At 39.8% G+C, this 17,464-nt stretch overlaps 1 protein-coding gene across 10 annotated transcripts in view; it reads right to left on the minus strand.

Moving 5' to 3' along the window:
- ULK4 (unc-51 like kinase 4) overlaps positions 1–17,464 on the minus strand; it is a 505,777-nt gene that overhangs the window by 354,182 nt on the left and 134,131 nt on the right. For all 10 annotated transcript variants that reach the window (XM_045163883.1, XM_045163885.1, XM_045163880.1 and 7 more), the window contains 3 exons: positions 5,421–5,554; positions 3,908–4,029; positions 3,732–3,788 (listed from right to left, as the gene is read on the minus strand). In XM_045163883.1, the coding sequence (XP_045019818.1) occupies positions 3,732–3,788; positions 3,908–4,029; positions 5,421–5,554 (313 nt within the window). The remainder of the gene's footprint in view (positions 1–3,731; positions 3,789–3,907; positions 4,030–5,420; positions 5,555–17,464) is intronic.

A 17,464-nucleotide genomic window follows, 5' to 3' on the forward strand; every position in this document is an offset into this window, starting at 1 on the left:
ACTAGGCTCATTAGGCGGAGGACTGTGGGGCAAAAGTACGGCCCCATCTAGGGGGAAAAAGGCAAAGCCAGCTGTGACTCCAGGGTAGACCAGTGCCCTCAGTGCTGTTCAGTACTTCTGAGAAGCTGAGAATAAGTTCTCTAAGCAAGGTGGGTGAGTATATTACTTGAGGGTGTGTTAAATTTTTTTTAAATAAACAATTTTTAAGAAAAGGAAAAATCTTCCTAACAAGAACACTCATGTGGCAATGAATAAATATATAATATCATTTTTTTTTAAATATAAGGGAATTCTTTGGCAGTCCAGTGGTTAAGAATTGGCACTTTCATTGCCAGAAGCTAAGATCCCACAAGCTGTGTGACAGCCAAAAAATAATAAATAAAAATATAAGAGTACCCTCTCTCTGCTTTATCTTCTACAGCTGAAGTCAAAATCTATCAACAGACCAACACTCACTTAAAATAAAAATCTGGAGAGGGTCTTTTCTGACTATCTCAAAGCCCGGGATTAGCAAAGATTTATTGATTTATTGATGATGGATATTATAATCACATTCTTGTGTGAAAACCAGAATCATTTCATCATTTCTTTCATTTGAAAATCTGAATTTTTCTTTTTGTAAAAAAACTATAACCAAAAAAAAAAAACTATAACCACATAACCACTGAACTCTCATAAACTAATGAGGCCAGAGCTTAAGAATAAACACAACTAAGTTTTCTTCCTCAGCTCATTAGTCAAGAGCATTTTCAGAAGGACACAAGAATCACAGTGAACATCACAAGTTTTCAAACAGATTTCCTTAATATCATTGCTTCCTGTTTCCCAGCCTAATTCAATGAAGGTACAAAAGAACTAAGGTGAAGTTCACCTTGGAACTTCCCCACAGCACCTCCCCAGATGCCTTGCTGTGTAAGTGTCCCTGGGTACCTTTTTTTCCCCCTCTTACTGGAGAGGGAGGAAGGTACAATGACACATTGCTTCTGCCAATAAGAAGTAAAAACAGCAATCATCAGCTGTGTAGTCCTCTTTGGCCTGGGCGCTTCTAAAGCTTAATAATGGTTTAAAAGTGTCCTATTAAATTGCTTCCAAACACGTGCCTCTCTAAATCATAAAGAGACCAAAACTTCCTTTTGCCTGGGGCGGGGAGGTGGGGGGAGGGAGCTAAAGCCTAGGCCTCCAAATATAAAAAGTATCCTGAACTTTTCTACCAAAATAAATTTTTTAAAAATGACACCTATAGGTCAAAAGGCAAACCATGCCTGGTACCAGTATGAAAACAGAAACCAATGGGAAGCAAAATTCCAACAGCCCCTCCAGCCTGTGCCTTCAGGACCCTTCTAATGAGCAAAGATCACACCAAGTATGGCTGTTGTCTCCACCCACATGAGGCAGGTCAGCAGCCCCTGGAGAGCTCCTTTAGCAGAAGCCCAAGAAGTTCTTAGATACAGCTACTAATGGTGGACCCAAAGTCTGAATACCTCAAATCAATGTGCACTTTTAAAATATAAAGGGCTTCCCTGATAGCTCAGTAGGTAAGAATCCGCCTGCAATGCAGGAGTCCCCAGTTTGATTCCCAGGTCAGGAAGATCTGCTAGAGAAGGGCCCACACCCCACCTTCTGCCCAAAAGAAAAAAACCCACACAAATAAACAAACCAACCCTCTTAACTCCAGGGAAGCTTTGCCTAGACAAAATTTAAAGTAATTGTTCTCAAGCAGAAAACTCAAGGATTTCAATGTGCAGATTCTGCACCGTGAACTTCCCAGGGGCTTCTACTCCTTCCATGGGAGAAGTAGACTGTGCCTCTGGCACTGGAGGGCACTGTAACTAACAACGGTATTCGCGGCATCTTCTGGACAGACTGTGGATCAACCCACAGAAGCAACAGCCAACTCGCAACAGCTCACAGAAACACGCACCAGAATCGGGTGGATAACTACAACCAGGCCCATGACTTCAGTCAGCACTTCCTCTCCCTGGACTAGTGTTTCATCAGTGTGGCCAACGCTAAGTCAAGAAAGATGGACGCACAGCTAAGGCCAAGTAACAGATGCGGTAAGAAAAACAACAGAAAAACTCTGGAACTGGCCGCAACTCAAACTAGGAAAATGGCCCAAACAGAGCCAAGAGACCTCTTCCACTGTGTGTGTAAACTCCTATTACTTGAGCAACATTATCAAGGGAAAGACTGCTAAAGAATTTTCAGTATCACAGTTACCTTTGAACCAAGCAAGTTATCTCCCATTCCCTGAAAGGGCCTATGTGAAGCAAACCCATACAGAGCCCTACTGAACACCCCCACCCCTCAAAGGGTGCTCTCCCTCCTGGGAGAAGGTGAGGAGGCCCTTCCTCGTGGGGAGCAGATGGTTACATGAAGCAGAGGAGGTCTCCCTGAAAGACAAAGATGAAAGTCCACGAAGACTTTTATATTGGAGTTACTTGATAGTTCCTTGAAAATCTAAACTGTACTCAGTTAATGTAAGCACAGCAAAGTACTACACATGAGGAAAAAAGAGAGAGAATGAACACAGGACAATTCTACCTAGCCCAAACAAACACTGGGCCAAAATATTCCAAGGAGGGCTGCAAGGGCAAAATTACTATGATCAGGCTCAACATGTCAGCGCAGTGGAGGTATAAACACAGAACTACAGTGCTGCTCAAAATGATACCCATATTGTCCTTTAAAAGATCAGAAAGCATATTAAGGGAGGTGGCAGACAAAATGCTCACAATTTGCAAATTCATGAATGTGCTACAAAAATTATACACTTTGTAGAATTCAAGATTCAAGGATGATAATGATGTGAAGTTGAGTACAAAAGAACCTATATTGCATTGACTAAACACGCTGCTTACAAACGTCAGTGACCTCTCTACTCAACAGTCATACTTCAAAACATCATATGTTACTGTATGATGAACATTCTAGAAAACTATATCCTCACTTGTGGATGGTAATCATTTTTTTTTACTCCAAACCAGCAATAAAATTGAGATATTTACTTCATTTTAACAAGACACCTATCTGATATGGCATTTTTAAAATCTCAGCTCAGCGTTTATTATTAACATCAAAGGAAGACAGAATAGCCTGCATGACAAATGTTTTCGTTTTCCCTTTGTGCACCTCGCTGTTTTATCAACAGTATATACTGTAAGTGTTCCAGGCAAGGGGAGAAGATAACATAATTCACGAGCCACAACCTTAACAAAAAGACTATTTTGTGTGTGTAAGCAAAAATCGAAGTGAAAGATAATACGGTGATTTGTTTTTCACGGCTACTCATCTCATTAAAATTAAAGATAAGGTTAAATTGAGCTCCACTTAGAGAAATGTCATCACAGAAAGAGACATGGTACATAGCTGGACGATGTTAGCCAAAGGAAATTATAATACTGTGTTTCCAGAATTCCATTTTTACCAATTTCATTATTTTAAATTTTTTCATGATGTTTAATACCAAAAACTATGAAAATCTTTTCAATGGACTTATTTACCCTACCTGGTCTGTCTCTAAACAAAATGCATTATCAGGAGAGAATGTATTTTTCCCCAAATGTCAAATTTTATTACAGTCAACAGATAAAAATACAAAAAGGTCACTTCCCTAGAGACAAATAAATACCACTAAGATTTTAAAATTACTTCATTCTGACACCAAATCCCACAAACAGTAGGGACAGCCACATTTTTATTAGGAACATGAAAAATTCAGCATTACTCACAAGAATAGTTCCATAACTGAAAAGGAACTCTTCTGTTACAACTTGAGGTCGAAATACCTGTGTGATGAGAGTTTGCATAGATTAAATCCTGAAAGCCATATGTAAGAAAGAAATGATAATGTTTTGTCTGAGTTGACGTTTCTCAGCTCCACTTTTTTCCCCAAAAAAGATGATACCTGAGACGTTACCAGGTGAAGCACTACAGGCATGAGGGGGAGACACATCTTCAGCTGCTTTGCTTGAACTGTGGATGGGTGTTTACGACCAGAAACGTTAGCCAGGGCGTTAAGAATGTCACCTGCAAAGCACATCCCAGAGCACACGTGAGGTTAGATACCACAAATGCTTATGGACCACTAGCTGTGGGCTGAATATTAATGGGATTGCTAAGGGAAATAATCTCCAAATAAAAGAAGCGGGTAGTAGATGCATTGTTTTATTCCCAACTCTTGACATTACAACAGGAAGCTGTGGCCTCTGGGGACAAGATGGACATAAGATTGATCTCTCATCTGGAAATTTAAAATAGAATATAAAAATGATTTTTCTTTTTTTGTACTTTACAAATATCAACCATGAGTATCCATTACTTTTGTAAACAGGAAAAAGTTATTTTAAGAATTATAAGCTAACAGGTCATAGATTAGATTTCTCTGGTAGTAGAATAGGATGGTAGAAGTAAGAGATCAATTCCTAAAACTTCTCATTGGATAGCCAAGTCCAACAATAAATAAACCTTGCCTTGCTAGACACATGAATCTCATCATCATCTCCTAAGACAAGATGAGTCATGTAAAAAGAAAGTCAGCTACCAATTGACCAGATTGTGGCCTTTGGTCTGGAGATTTTAAAAGGGTTACAATCCAAATAAATTTTGAAAAGCTCTATTTTCAGTCATGAACAGGCAAAAATCTCCCACATTATTAGTAAGGAGCAAAAAGTTACTGTGAATCAGCCATGAAGATATTTTCATTACTTTAATATTCTGAATTTCTGAGTCTAAATATCTTTTACAGTAACAGGCTGGATCAAATTTAACATTTTAAACATTTCTGGTTTATAGCCACATCTGCTGGGAAAGCATGGAATGTGATTTTAAACTAAATATACACATTCCTTAGATGATTTTTGCATCTGTAAATAACAGTGAAATAACAGATTTTGTTAGCTGTAATAAACATCCTTCGCAGATCATTATTACTTTCATCTTAAATTTTTCAAACCAACGAAATTTTCAAACTTTAATATCAAAATTCTTTAACATTAAATTTTGGTGCCTATGTATTTTTAAATTATTGTAAGAAAAAATAAATTTGTGGTTACAACCTGAAGGAAAAATGTTTTTCTTCCGAATTATGCAAAGAGAAATTTTGAGAAAAGTTCCTAAAATGACAGCCTAAGTCCAATTTTAACCAATTAAAATGCTTTCCTTTTCTTTTCCAGGACTGCAAGATGACACCTCAATATAACTTAATTTAGCCCTTTAGCCTCAATCATGTCACTGATACAAAATATTTATGATAACAGTTAGGGAACATTGAAATTTTGAAACTATACATTCAAGAAGTGTCACTGCACTCGCCTGTAAAAAACAGACCATCAAGAACAAAAAGAGAAGAGATGCCCAAAAGCCAAGTCACAAAAAGATAAGCAGGAAGGGGCCTGAGGATGGACGAGACTCCAATTTACCCAGGATACGTGGCAGCTCCTGCACCAGGTGACGGATGAGCAGGTCAAGGCATCGGGACAGGTATTCACTGCCGCTTTGCTGCTCCTTGCCTGGAGTGGTCTTTCTGCTGTCTCTCTCGATGTACATCACCAGCCTACACACAGAGAAGTGCCAAAGATTACCTCTCATGATAAAACAGTTGATAGCATCTGCCCAAAAACACCACCATGGCAAGTGTTTCCAGGGGGCACCGTCCCCATCATGTTGACATTTAGATACGGAGCAACTTGTCGGGCACAGGCTATTTCTGCCTTAGAAAAATGGAGACATTTATGCAGAGAGAAAATAAGGCAACTCTGAATATCTCTGCCAGCGTTATTACAAAACGACGCCCTGACTTCATTTGCCTTTGGCCCGTTAAAAGAAACCCCACGTTCTTCAGATGACAGATGAAAGGCAAACAAAAGCCTCTGCAAAGAAGAGGGCTTTGGCATTTTGAAGAGTCAAAGTAGAACCACCAGTTGTCTGCACCTTCGTTGGACATTAGTCTTAAACTTGCTCTGAATCCCAGGCAAGTCATAAAAATTCCAGTTCTTTCACTAAACTGTGTATATAAATCCAAAAAAAATTATTCATTTCAGCACTGGATATAATACAGAGAGCAGATACCATCTGAACATCTGGATTTCACATGCCCTTCTGTCCTCTCGTTTAATGATATCTGTCTCTTAATAAACTTATTTCTTCTTCAAACCAGTGGCATTTGTTATCATTCATCTCTGAACCAATAGCCTCCAACCCAGAACCAGGGGACTTGTTGAACCATCACTCTGGGTACCAAGGGTATGTTGAAAACTCTTAGGCCCACGCTTCCTTCCCTTTGCTAGACCCACTATCCAAGTTCCCAGTCCCTGCAACTCTCTAAAGGGCAATGAGTTCCCTGACTTCAAAGGCCCCTTGACTGCAATCCCCCTTGCTGGACTCCCCTTGCCATCAACCATCTCTCCAGCTCTGTTGCAATCATCATTCCACCCAACTTCTGCTCTCCCAAACTCCCACTGTAAACCAGAAAAGGGTGGCTCTGGACACAATACACATACATAACATACACTGAAATCTTAACACTCAGCATTTATGTGGTTCTCTTAGTAGATTTGTGCATCCTTTTGCCTTCTTGCTGGTCATTATTTGTAGCTCTATTAGTAAAGACCTGGGAATGAAACCAAATCAAAAGTTTAAGATCCATATAAGCCAGTTGGCATCTCTGTTTCAGTTGCTGATTAAAGCCCTAGTCACACTCTAACAAATAGAAGACACTGCTCAAAATATAGAGTAAATCCTGATGAATCCATAGAAATATATCACTAGGTCTTAAAAAACAGACAGCACAGAGCCCCATGATGATAAGTAAACCAAAGAAATGAGATCCTAATTATTTCATGGTAAGTGGAATCCAAAAGCTTCCCATAAAATGGGATGTGATAGAAGATGTGATAAAATGAATGAGATCAGCCTGGGGAGCCAGTCAGCCTGGAGCTCCCGGGAATCCACAGCAGGACACACTATCGCTGTGGCCTGGAGCTTCCAAGCGAATAGCAGCCACTCCAGGAACCTCTTGCTCAGCTGACACCTACTCCATCAGCCCAACTAAGGAGCAGGACCAGAAAACACCATCTTCCTCTTTGGTTCCCCAAGATGCATTGCCTGGTATCTCCTGCCCAGTCTCACCATCTGCTGAAAAGCTTTATCCAACATTGAAGATTCCAGCATTTAACTGTAGCCCCTCCAAGCTAAGTATTTCAAATATGCCCTCTGACTATACTGACTATAATCTGCTCTTATTCCTGCTTGCACACTCTTACACTGTGACAGTTCCTCAGCCTCCAAGGAACTTCCACTGATTGAATCCATGACATTGCCTCCCAACCCATGATATCGCCTCCCAACCCATGACATCATCTTTCAAAATCCATGACATCGTCTTCCAATCCATGACATCTCCCAAAAAGCACTCCCTTTTCCTCACTTGGAGAAGGAAATGGCAACCCACTCCAGTATTCTTGCCTGGAGAATCCCATGGACAGAGGAGCCTAGGGGGCTACAGTCCACGGGGTCGCAAAGAGTCGGACACGACTGAGCGACTTCACACACTCACTCACTCACTTTCCTCACTTCCTTCCTGCTTCGATTGCATCCCACCATCTATCATTTCCTTACACTCTTTTTTTTTTCCCCACATCCACAGAGTCAAATGTTCCAGATGAATCTAGTGATCTACGCTTCCTGTACATCTGCAGAGAGGCTGCTGAAGTCACACATGGAGCAGAGTCACTCCACTGTAAAAGGGTGACACCAATATTCAAGGGCACAAAACAGCACCAGCACCGACCCTATCTCCAAAATTTTCTTCTCTTTAAACCCTGTAATTTCCATCCTCTTATGAGATTCTCAGTGAGTGATTCTGCCTCCTACTATACAGAGAAAACAGAAAGCATCATGAAGAAATTCTTCCTAAATCTAAACTTAGTGTGTATCCTATCCTGGCCTCCTTTCCTCTCATCACAACCACTGACCTCTCTTTCCTTGCAATTCTGTCTGGATCACATTCCCTTCCCTTTTCTCAGAATCTTGAAATAGCCAATTCCTTCTTTTCCATTTTGTATACTCACTCTCTCCCATTTAACAAAATGCTTTTCCTGTCCTTCTAGCAACTGCCCCATTGCCTCTCTCCTCCCTTCCTCAGTCAAACCTCTTAAGAAATCAATCTATATCCAATATCTCCTTTGCTCCTCTTAACTTCTTCCACCCACCACAATCTGCTCTCACTCCCATTACTTTTCTAATGAGTCAGCTCTTTGCATCAAATGGTCAAAGTACTGGAGCTTCAGCTTCATCATCAGTCCTTTCAATGAATATTCAGGACTCACTTCCTTTAGGATTGACTGGTTTGATCTCCTTGCAGTCCAAGGGACTCTCAAGAAGCTTTTCCAACACCACAGTTCAAAAGCATCAGTCTTCTGGCACTCAGCCTTCTTTATGGTCCAACTCTCACATCCATACATGACAACCTTCTTACTTTTTGAATTTTTCTGGTTTATGAACAATGAGTAGGAGTCATCTATTCAAAACTTAAGTGTTTTGAAAACATGAAGTAGTATCATTGCTCTACACAGCCAATTAAAAAAAAAAAAAAAAAACTTTAGGTGATGTAACACTCAATTACACAACATACCCTACCAGATGATAAATGGTGAGTCTTCGCAAAAATATTACCTCCTTTTCGTAAGATCTATAGACCTCCATTTTCTCACTATGCCAAGTCACAGTGACTTTAAACAAGCGGTAAATCAACGGCAACATCACAGGAGTATCCCACAACTTTATTACGACCTGTGGCTCATTATGATTTCTAAATTATGTTTTTCCTTTCTTTCAGTAGGGTCACTCTTTCAACTTGACAATACTGACAAAGATTTCAATAAATCTGGCTCTAACTCCCAGCCCTACCACCTTCTAACAGCATGATCTTGAACAAATTTCTGAAGCTCTTTATACCTTCAGTTTTCTCATTATAAATGGGATAACAATTCCTACCTTGCAGGACTGCTGTGAAGACTGAATGAGAAAATCGTCTGGGGTCTAACACAAGATACATACTCAAGAAATGGTAGCTGCTTTTATTACTAATAATAGTTGCTTCTATGAATTATTAGACCACCACCAAAATGAAGACACTGTTTTCTGGAGTGAACAGATCTTAAGAGAACATTCCCACGGAAGGCCACCTCTGCTGTTCATCCTATTCTCTAACTCACAAGGTCACACAAAGAGAGACAAATACAGTATCACTTATATATGGAATCTAAAAAGAAGTACACATGAACTTATTTACAAAATAAACTTACAGTTACCAAAGGCAGAAGGGTAGGAAGGGATAAATTGGGAGTAAAGGATTAACAGATACACACTACTGCTGCTGCTGCTAAGTCGCTTCAGTCGTGTCGGACTCTGTGCGACCCCATAGACAGCAGCCCATCAGGCTCCACCGTCCCTGGGATTTTCCAGGCAAGAACACTGGAGTGGGTTGCCATTTCCTTCTCCAATGCATGAAAGTGAAAAGTGAAAGTGAAGTCACTCAGTCATATCCGACTCTTCACGACCCCCTGGACTGCAGCCTACCAGGCTCCTCCATCCGTGGGATTTTCCAGGCAAGAGTACTGGAGTGGGGTATACACACTACTATATAAAAAATAGATAGACAACAAGGATTTTACCATATAGCACAAGAAGGAAACATAATTCAGTATCTTACAACAATCTATAATGGAAAAGAATTAGAAAACATAGATATATATATACCTATATATATAATCAAGTCACTTTGCTGTACACATGAAACCAACATAATATTGTAAATCAACTATAGTTCAGTTTTAAAAAAATAAAACAAAGAAATGGAACCTCAAATGTTTCACTTCACAGCATTGCCAAATGGTTTCCCAAAATGGTTGTCCCAGTGGCGTACAAGTTCCCCCTGAGTTACACCTCACCAGTATTTAGTAGTATCAAATTTTTGCTCATTTCCATCTTGTGGTGTTCTCTTGGCAAAACTCTATTAGCCTTTGCCCTACTTCATTCTGTACTCCAAGGCCAAATTTGCCTGTTACTCCAGGTGTTTCTTGACTTCCTACTTTTGCATTCCAGTCCCCTATAATGAAAAGGACATCTTTTTTGGGTGTTAGTTCTAAAAGGTCTTGTAGGTCTTCATAGAACTGTTCACCTTCAGCTTCTTCAGCATTACTGGTCAGGGCATAGACTTGGATTACTGTGATATTGAATGGTTTGCCTTGGAAACGAACAGAGATCATTCTGTCGTTTTTGAGATTGCATCCAAGTACTGCATTTTGGTCGCTTTTGTTGACTAGGATGGCTACTCCATTTCTTCTAAGGGATTCCTGCCCACAGTAGTAGATATAATGGTCATCCAAGTTAAATTCACCCATTCCAGTCCATCTTAGTTTGCTGATTCCTAGAATGTCAATGTTCACTCTTGCCATCTCCTATTTGACCACTTCCAATTTGCCTCGATTCATGCACCTAACATTCCAGGTTCCTATGCAATACTGATCTTTACAGCATCGGACCTTGCTTCTACCACCAGTCATATCCACAACTGGGTGTTGTTTTTGCTTTGGCTCCATCCCTTCATTCTTTCTAGAGTTATTTCTCCACTGATCTCCAGTAGCATATTGGGCACCTACCGACCTGGGCAGTTCATCTTTCAGTGTCCTATCTTTTTGCCTTTTCATCCTGTTCATGGGGTTCTCAAGGCAAGCATACTGAAGTGGTTTGCCATTCCCTTCTCCAGTGGACTACATTCTGTCATACCTCTCCAGATAATCATGATGGTGTGATCACTCACCTAGAGCCAGACATCCTGGAATGTGAAGCCAAGTGGGCGTTAGAAAGGATCTCTATGCACAAAGCCAGTGGAGGTGATGGAATTCCAGTTGAGCTATTTCAAATCCTAAAAGATGATGCTATGAAAGTGCTGCACTCAATATGTCAGCAAATTTGGAAACTCAGTAGTGGCCACAGGAATGGAAAGGTCAGTTTTCATTCCAATCCCAAAGAAAGGCAATGCCAAAGAATGCTCAAACTACCACACAATTGCACTCATCTCACATGCTAGTAAAGTAATACTCAAAATTCTCCAAGCCAGGCTTCAGCAACATGTGAACCATGAACTTCCAGATGTTCAAGCTGGTTTTAGAAAAGGCAGAGGAACCAGAGATCAAATTGCCACATTCACTGGATCATCGAAAAAGCAAGAGACTTCCAGAAAAACATCTACTTCTGCTTTATTGACTATGCCAAAGCCTTGACTGTGTGGATCACAAGAAACTGTGGAAAATTCTGAAAAAGATGGGAATACCAGACCACCTGACCTGCCTCTTGAGAAACCTGTATGCAGGTCAGGAAGCAACAGTTAGAACTGGACATGGAACAACAGACTGGTTCCAAATAGGAAAAGGAGTATGTCAAGGCTATATATTGTCACCTTGCTTATTTAACTTATATGCAGAGTACATCATGAGAAATGCTGGGCTGGAGGAAGTACAAGCTGGAATCAAGATTGCAGGGAGAAATATCAATAGCCTCAGATATGCAGATGACACCACCCTTGCAGAAAGTGAAGAGGAACTAAAGAGCCTCTTGATGAAAGTGAAAGAGGAGTAAAAAGGCTGGCTTAAAACTCAACATTCATAAAACTAAGATCATGGCATCCAGTCCCATCACTTCATGGCAAATATATGGGGAAACAGTGGAAATAGTGGCTGACTTATTTTTCTGGGCTCCAAAATCACTGCAGATGGTGATGGCAGCCATGAAATTAAAAGACGCTTACTCCTTGGAAGGAAAGTTCTGACCAACCTAGACAGCATATTAAAAAGCAGAGACATTACTTTACCAACAAAGGTCCGTCTAATCAAGGCCGTGGTTTTTCTAGTAGTCATGTATGGACCTGAGAGTTGGACTATAAAGAAAGCTGAGTGCAGAAGAACTGATGCCTTTGAACTGTGGTGTTGGAGAAGACTCTTGCGAGTCCCTTGGACTGCAAGGAGATCTAACCAGTCCATCCTAAAGGAAATCAGTCCTGATTTCATTGGAAGGACTGAAGTTGAAGCTGAAACTCCATATTTTGGCCACCTGATGCAAAGAGCTGACTCATTTGAAAAGACCCTGATGTTGGGAAAGATTGAAGGCAGGAGGAGAAGGGGACAACAGAGGATGAGATGGTTGGATGGCATCACCGACTCAATGGACATGAGTTTGGGTAAACTCCAAGAGTTGGTGATGGACAGGGAGGCCTGGAAAGCTGCGGTTCATGGGGTCACAAAGAGTCGGACATGACTGACTGAACTGAAGTGATCTTGTGGTGTTAATACAAACTTTAATAATTATTATGGTAGGCATATTCTGATATTTCTCTGTTGTTCATATTTTCTCATTTGCGCAATACCTGTTCAGATCTTCTGCTGATTCACCCATAGGTTACTAGTCTTTTGTTATCAATTTGAAGGCATTATTTATATGGTCTAGAACTGTCCCTCTTCTTCTTTCTTCTCCTTTTGTCTTTCACAATGAAGTTTTCAATCCACTGGAAACTGCTTTATCATAAGGATTTTAAAAGGAATCTATTCCCATTGCTTTTCCAGGCAGACACACTTATCCTGGTACTATGCATTGAAAAGGTACTTCTAAAACTAAGGGTGGAAGAAAAGGAGCAAAAGCACAAATTTTTGGCAAAGTCTACCTAAAAAGCAGTTTCATTTGTAAATTAGCTTTTCTACCCAATGAATCTAAGTGATGGCTATCAGAGTTGTACACAGGCAGAAGTTTGAAGATTTATTCTCTATAGAAACTAAAGCAGAAAGGCTGTAGACTAAGAGAAAGCAAACCAAGTCAAAGAAGGGGCCAACAAACAAAACTGGGAGTCTAGGTGAATTTCTGAACAAATACAAGGACTTCTAGCCCCCTTCCCCAGGGGGCTCCCCACACCCAGGCAGCCAGGTCCCTGTGTCCCAGGCTGACAGCAGAAATGCTCTTTGGTGAAACTAACTGGCTCAATAGAAACATCCTAGAGATACTGATGCTCAAGTTCATGTCAAAAATGCCCAATGTTGAGTAGTATTCGAGGGTGTAAATATACCACAATTTATTCATTTCAGTGTTGATGGACATTGAAGCTGTTTCAACTCACGCATACTACCAAGCATAACTTAGGCTGGATCCATGGAAACATTTCTGTTGGATATATACTTGGAAGTGAGACTGCTGGATCATAAAGTATGCCTGGCTTCAGATTAATAGGCACTGCTGATGTTCAGTTTTCCAAAGTGATGAAGTCAATTTACACTGCAACAGGTACGTATAAGAATTCCAATTGCTCTACATTCTTGCCACAATTTTTTCATGTGTTAATTGGCCATTTGTAGATAAGCAGTTTTGTAAAGTTCCTGTTCAAGTCTATGCTCATTTTTCTCTTGTATTATCTGCTCTTCGGTGCTTTATACATTTTAGGTAAGTGCTCACATCAATTATATGTGTAGCAAATACTTTCCTCTACACTATGGACTTGTTACTTTCTCAGTGATCCCTTGTGGTCAACTGAAGATCTTAATTTTAAGGTAATCCAATTTATCAATATTTTATGACAGTGCTCTTGTATCCTGCTTTTAAAAAAAAAATCCTGGTCTATTCCAAGGTAATAAAGAAATTTTCATATGTTAGCTACTGCAAACTTGTTTTCTCTTTTTACATGAATTAAATCAACATGAATTAACTTCTATGCACAGAGTAATTTAGAGCTTTTTTTCCTTATACTGATATCAAAATGACCCATTTTCCACTTGGTGTAAAAACTATCACTTCCTCACTGTTTTCTCCTGTGTCTCTTCTGCTCTTCTCCATATTTTCCATCCTTCTGTCTCTCCTCATTGGTCCCAGATGAATTTAGAACCGTATATTAATTATGTTATTAATACTGTTATTACTATTATTAATACTGCTATTACTATAACAGTATATTAATTATTCAGCTCTGTCTAACATGCAGTTAATCCAATCCTACAAGTTCTGCATTTCAGTTATAGAATACCCACTCTGTTTTTATAGTTCTAGTTCTCTACTGAAATTCTCCATTTTCCAAATTCCTAAATACACTGATCATAGCTAAGGTAACTTTGTGATTAATTCCATTCTCTGTAACCTCTGTGGATATTGTAATTTATCTCGCTTGTTTTTTGTATCATATCATCTTATCCTCTTGTAGGATCAATTGCTTTCTGTATATATACAGTCTGTGAGAAGTGCAAGGATTACTTTGAGACCAAGGGTTAAACTCCTCCAGACTGGATTTACATGTAAACCGGATCACCTTAATCCAACCAGAGATGATGATGATTCAAAAGTGGGCTTCTTTCCCTGTTCCAGGAAATCCTCCAAATAAGTAACAGGGATCCAAATAAATAAATCCTCCAAATAAATAACAGAAACAGAGGGCAGAGAAAATGGAAATGTTTATCTTTTGGACATCAAAGAATGCAAAAGAACTTCCATCAAAATTTATAGAGTAGAAAAAGTAAATTTATACTTGTTCCTAAGGAGTCAATTTTTTCTAAAATCTAAATTATTACAAAATTTAATACTGTGCTACTTAATTAATGTAGTATGATATGCCATTTCTTTAAAGCAAAAACTACTCACTTTCAGCCACTAGCACAGACTGTTAAAACATAAGAAAATATCCATTACCTCTACTGGAGAAATAAAAGACTGATGGGATCCATAACAATATAAAACTCACTCTAGAATTATGCTCCATTTCTTCATGCCCTCTCCAATGCCTTCCCATTACAGGATGTGTTTACACAAGCTATTGGAGAATAAATTGACTTCACGGACAAGGGAACATTAGCTACTAAAAGAACTCACATTCTATGAAGGAAAAAAAATGTAGAGACATTTGAGTCTAGTATCCATAAACACTTTACAATTTCTCTACAACCAAACTGCAAATGTTATTTCTTAGTGGTCTACAAGGGTATCAAGCTGAAAAGATCGACAAACTGAACAATAATCCAAGTGTTATTGAGATGGGGAAGCCTAGGAGTGGAGATAGACATAGGAAGCAGATTGGGTTCCTTTGGGCAACTTTAAGATTCCTCTTGGGCATGCCACTGAATATGTAAAGATGATACAAACCTGGAGTTTGGAGAGGTCATACAGATGCACACCAACCTATTTGAAGCCACTGGATTGGATGAAATCACCCTAGGACAGTGGTGAAAGAGAAACAAAGAGGGCCCAGGAAGATGCAGAAGAGGGAGAACCAACGAAGAAGAGACTGAGGTGGGAAGAAAGCAAGGAATGCATGTTAACTCCTACCATGAGCCCTTTCACTACAAAGGAAGATTCTGGTTCAAGTTGGCCAGCTGAACCCAAGCATTTTACTTCTCTTTTTTCCACATCCCCTTAGGAAATCCACATTATCCCTAAAAAGAGGAAGCTGTACCATTCACAGCTAGAACCTTCCAAGAATTTTGTCAAGATGACGGTGCAGATGGAAGGGGAGAGAGGCAAGCGCACATGAAGGAGAAACCTGCCCGGGAAGCAAGGAGAACCCCAGCAGCACCCTCAGCTCCAAACGGCAGGGACACATGTTTAGGCACTGGAACTGATAAGAGGAGGCGAGTTCCTCACACCTAAGGACAGTTTTTGAAGAAACTAGGACCAGCACACCCAGCACAAAGACCATGGTGACTACAAGGAGAGGGATCCCAGGAAGACTGCAGGTAGGAAAACTTTTAAAGCAAAGGAATGACTTGATGAAAGTGGCATTTGAAGAACATGAATCTGGTATGGCACAGACAAATGATGAGAGAGGAAGGAAGCCAGATAGGCCATTAGCAGTTATGAGTGTGCCGGTGAAGAGGAGAAACAGAAAGGAACTTGAGAGACAAGAACTGCCTGGAAATGGTGTGAATAAGAGATAAGACTCCAGTAGTCTTTTTCAGAGAGAATGGCACATCCACATTGTGAGAAATCAATCACATGGATTTTTTAAACAAAGAAGTCATGCTCCTTTAACTTAGTCCGGGATCCTCCAGGATGCCATCAGCCCTGCCCCACCCCCACTCCTACTCCCTGAAACCCCTCCCTCCCGTTCTGGTCCTACTGGACTCACTGTGCCCACCAACGGATCATTCCACTGTCGACTTCTGCTGCAGACCTTCCCACGTGCCATTGGATGCTGCACACGATGCAAACTGTGGCTAATCCATCCCATTTGGATTCGCCTTGGACCACCTCTCAAATGGCTCCTTGTTGAGACCATATACTATTCCAGAAAATCAAAACACCACACTTTTCCTCGCTTCACTTCAATCTAAACCCATTGGTATCTATCTACTGCACATTTTTTATAACTAACTTTTCTCCCTTCAGAGAAAATGTGTATTTTAAATATGGAATTTTGGGGGGAGGAAAAATTTGGAATTTAAAATTAATAGATACAGATTACTATGTATGAAATAAACAATAAGGACCTACTATATAGCACATGAGTATATTCAATATCTTATAAAAACCTATAATGGAAAAGAGTCTGAAAAAAAGACATATGCGTATGTGTGTATATATCAGTTCAGTTCAGTCGCTCAGTCATGTCAGACTCTTTGCGACCCCATGAATCTCAGCACGCCAGGCCTCCCTGTCCATCACCAATTCCCGGAGTTCACTCAGACTCACGTCCCTCGAGTCAGTGATGCCATCCAGCCATCTCATCCTCTGTCATCCCCTTCTCCTGCCCCCAATCCCCAATCAGGGATGGATGGATAGATAGATAGATAGATATCCCTGAATTACTTGTTGTACACCTGAAACATTGTAAATCAGCTATACTTCAATAAATAAATAAGGGATCCTTTTAGAAAACTTACGAATTTTTGCCTAACTAAAAAATTTATGATGTTTTGATTCCACTTGTTTGACTTAATATGAATAAAATGCTAGATTTATAATTATTAAAAAGATATGCAATAAGCAACAAAGGAATAGCACAGGGAACTACAGTCAACATCTTGTAATAACCTATAATGGAAAATAATTTCAAAAATAATATACATTTATATGTAGAACTGAATCACCTTGCTGCACACCTGTAACACTGTAAGTCAACTATACTTCAATAAAATATATATATTAAAAAAAATAAGGGATCTTCAGCAAGCTCATCATCCAATACTTTTCTTTGTAATTAAAGCTGTTGCCTCTTGGATTATGATGCTCAGGTGATAGTTTTGATCTAAATTTAAATTACATGGACACACCATATGTACAGATGTATTCTATGTTTATTTCTTCAGTTTCAAAATGTAATAGACATTTAGGAATAGACATACTTAATAATCAGCAGAATCCACACACTGGCTACATGATCTCTGCACCAAGGGTCATTATGATTAAAAAAAAAGGGGGGGGGGGCAAACAGCAGTTCCTG

Source organism: Bubalus bubalis, chromosome 21, assembly GCF_019923935.1.
Source record: "Bubalus bubalis isolate 160015118507 breed Murrah chromosome 21, NDDB_SH_1, whole genome shotgun sequence".
NCBI lineage: Eukaryota > Metazoa > Chordata > Mammalia > Artiodactyla > Bovidae > Bubalus > Bubalus bubalis.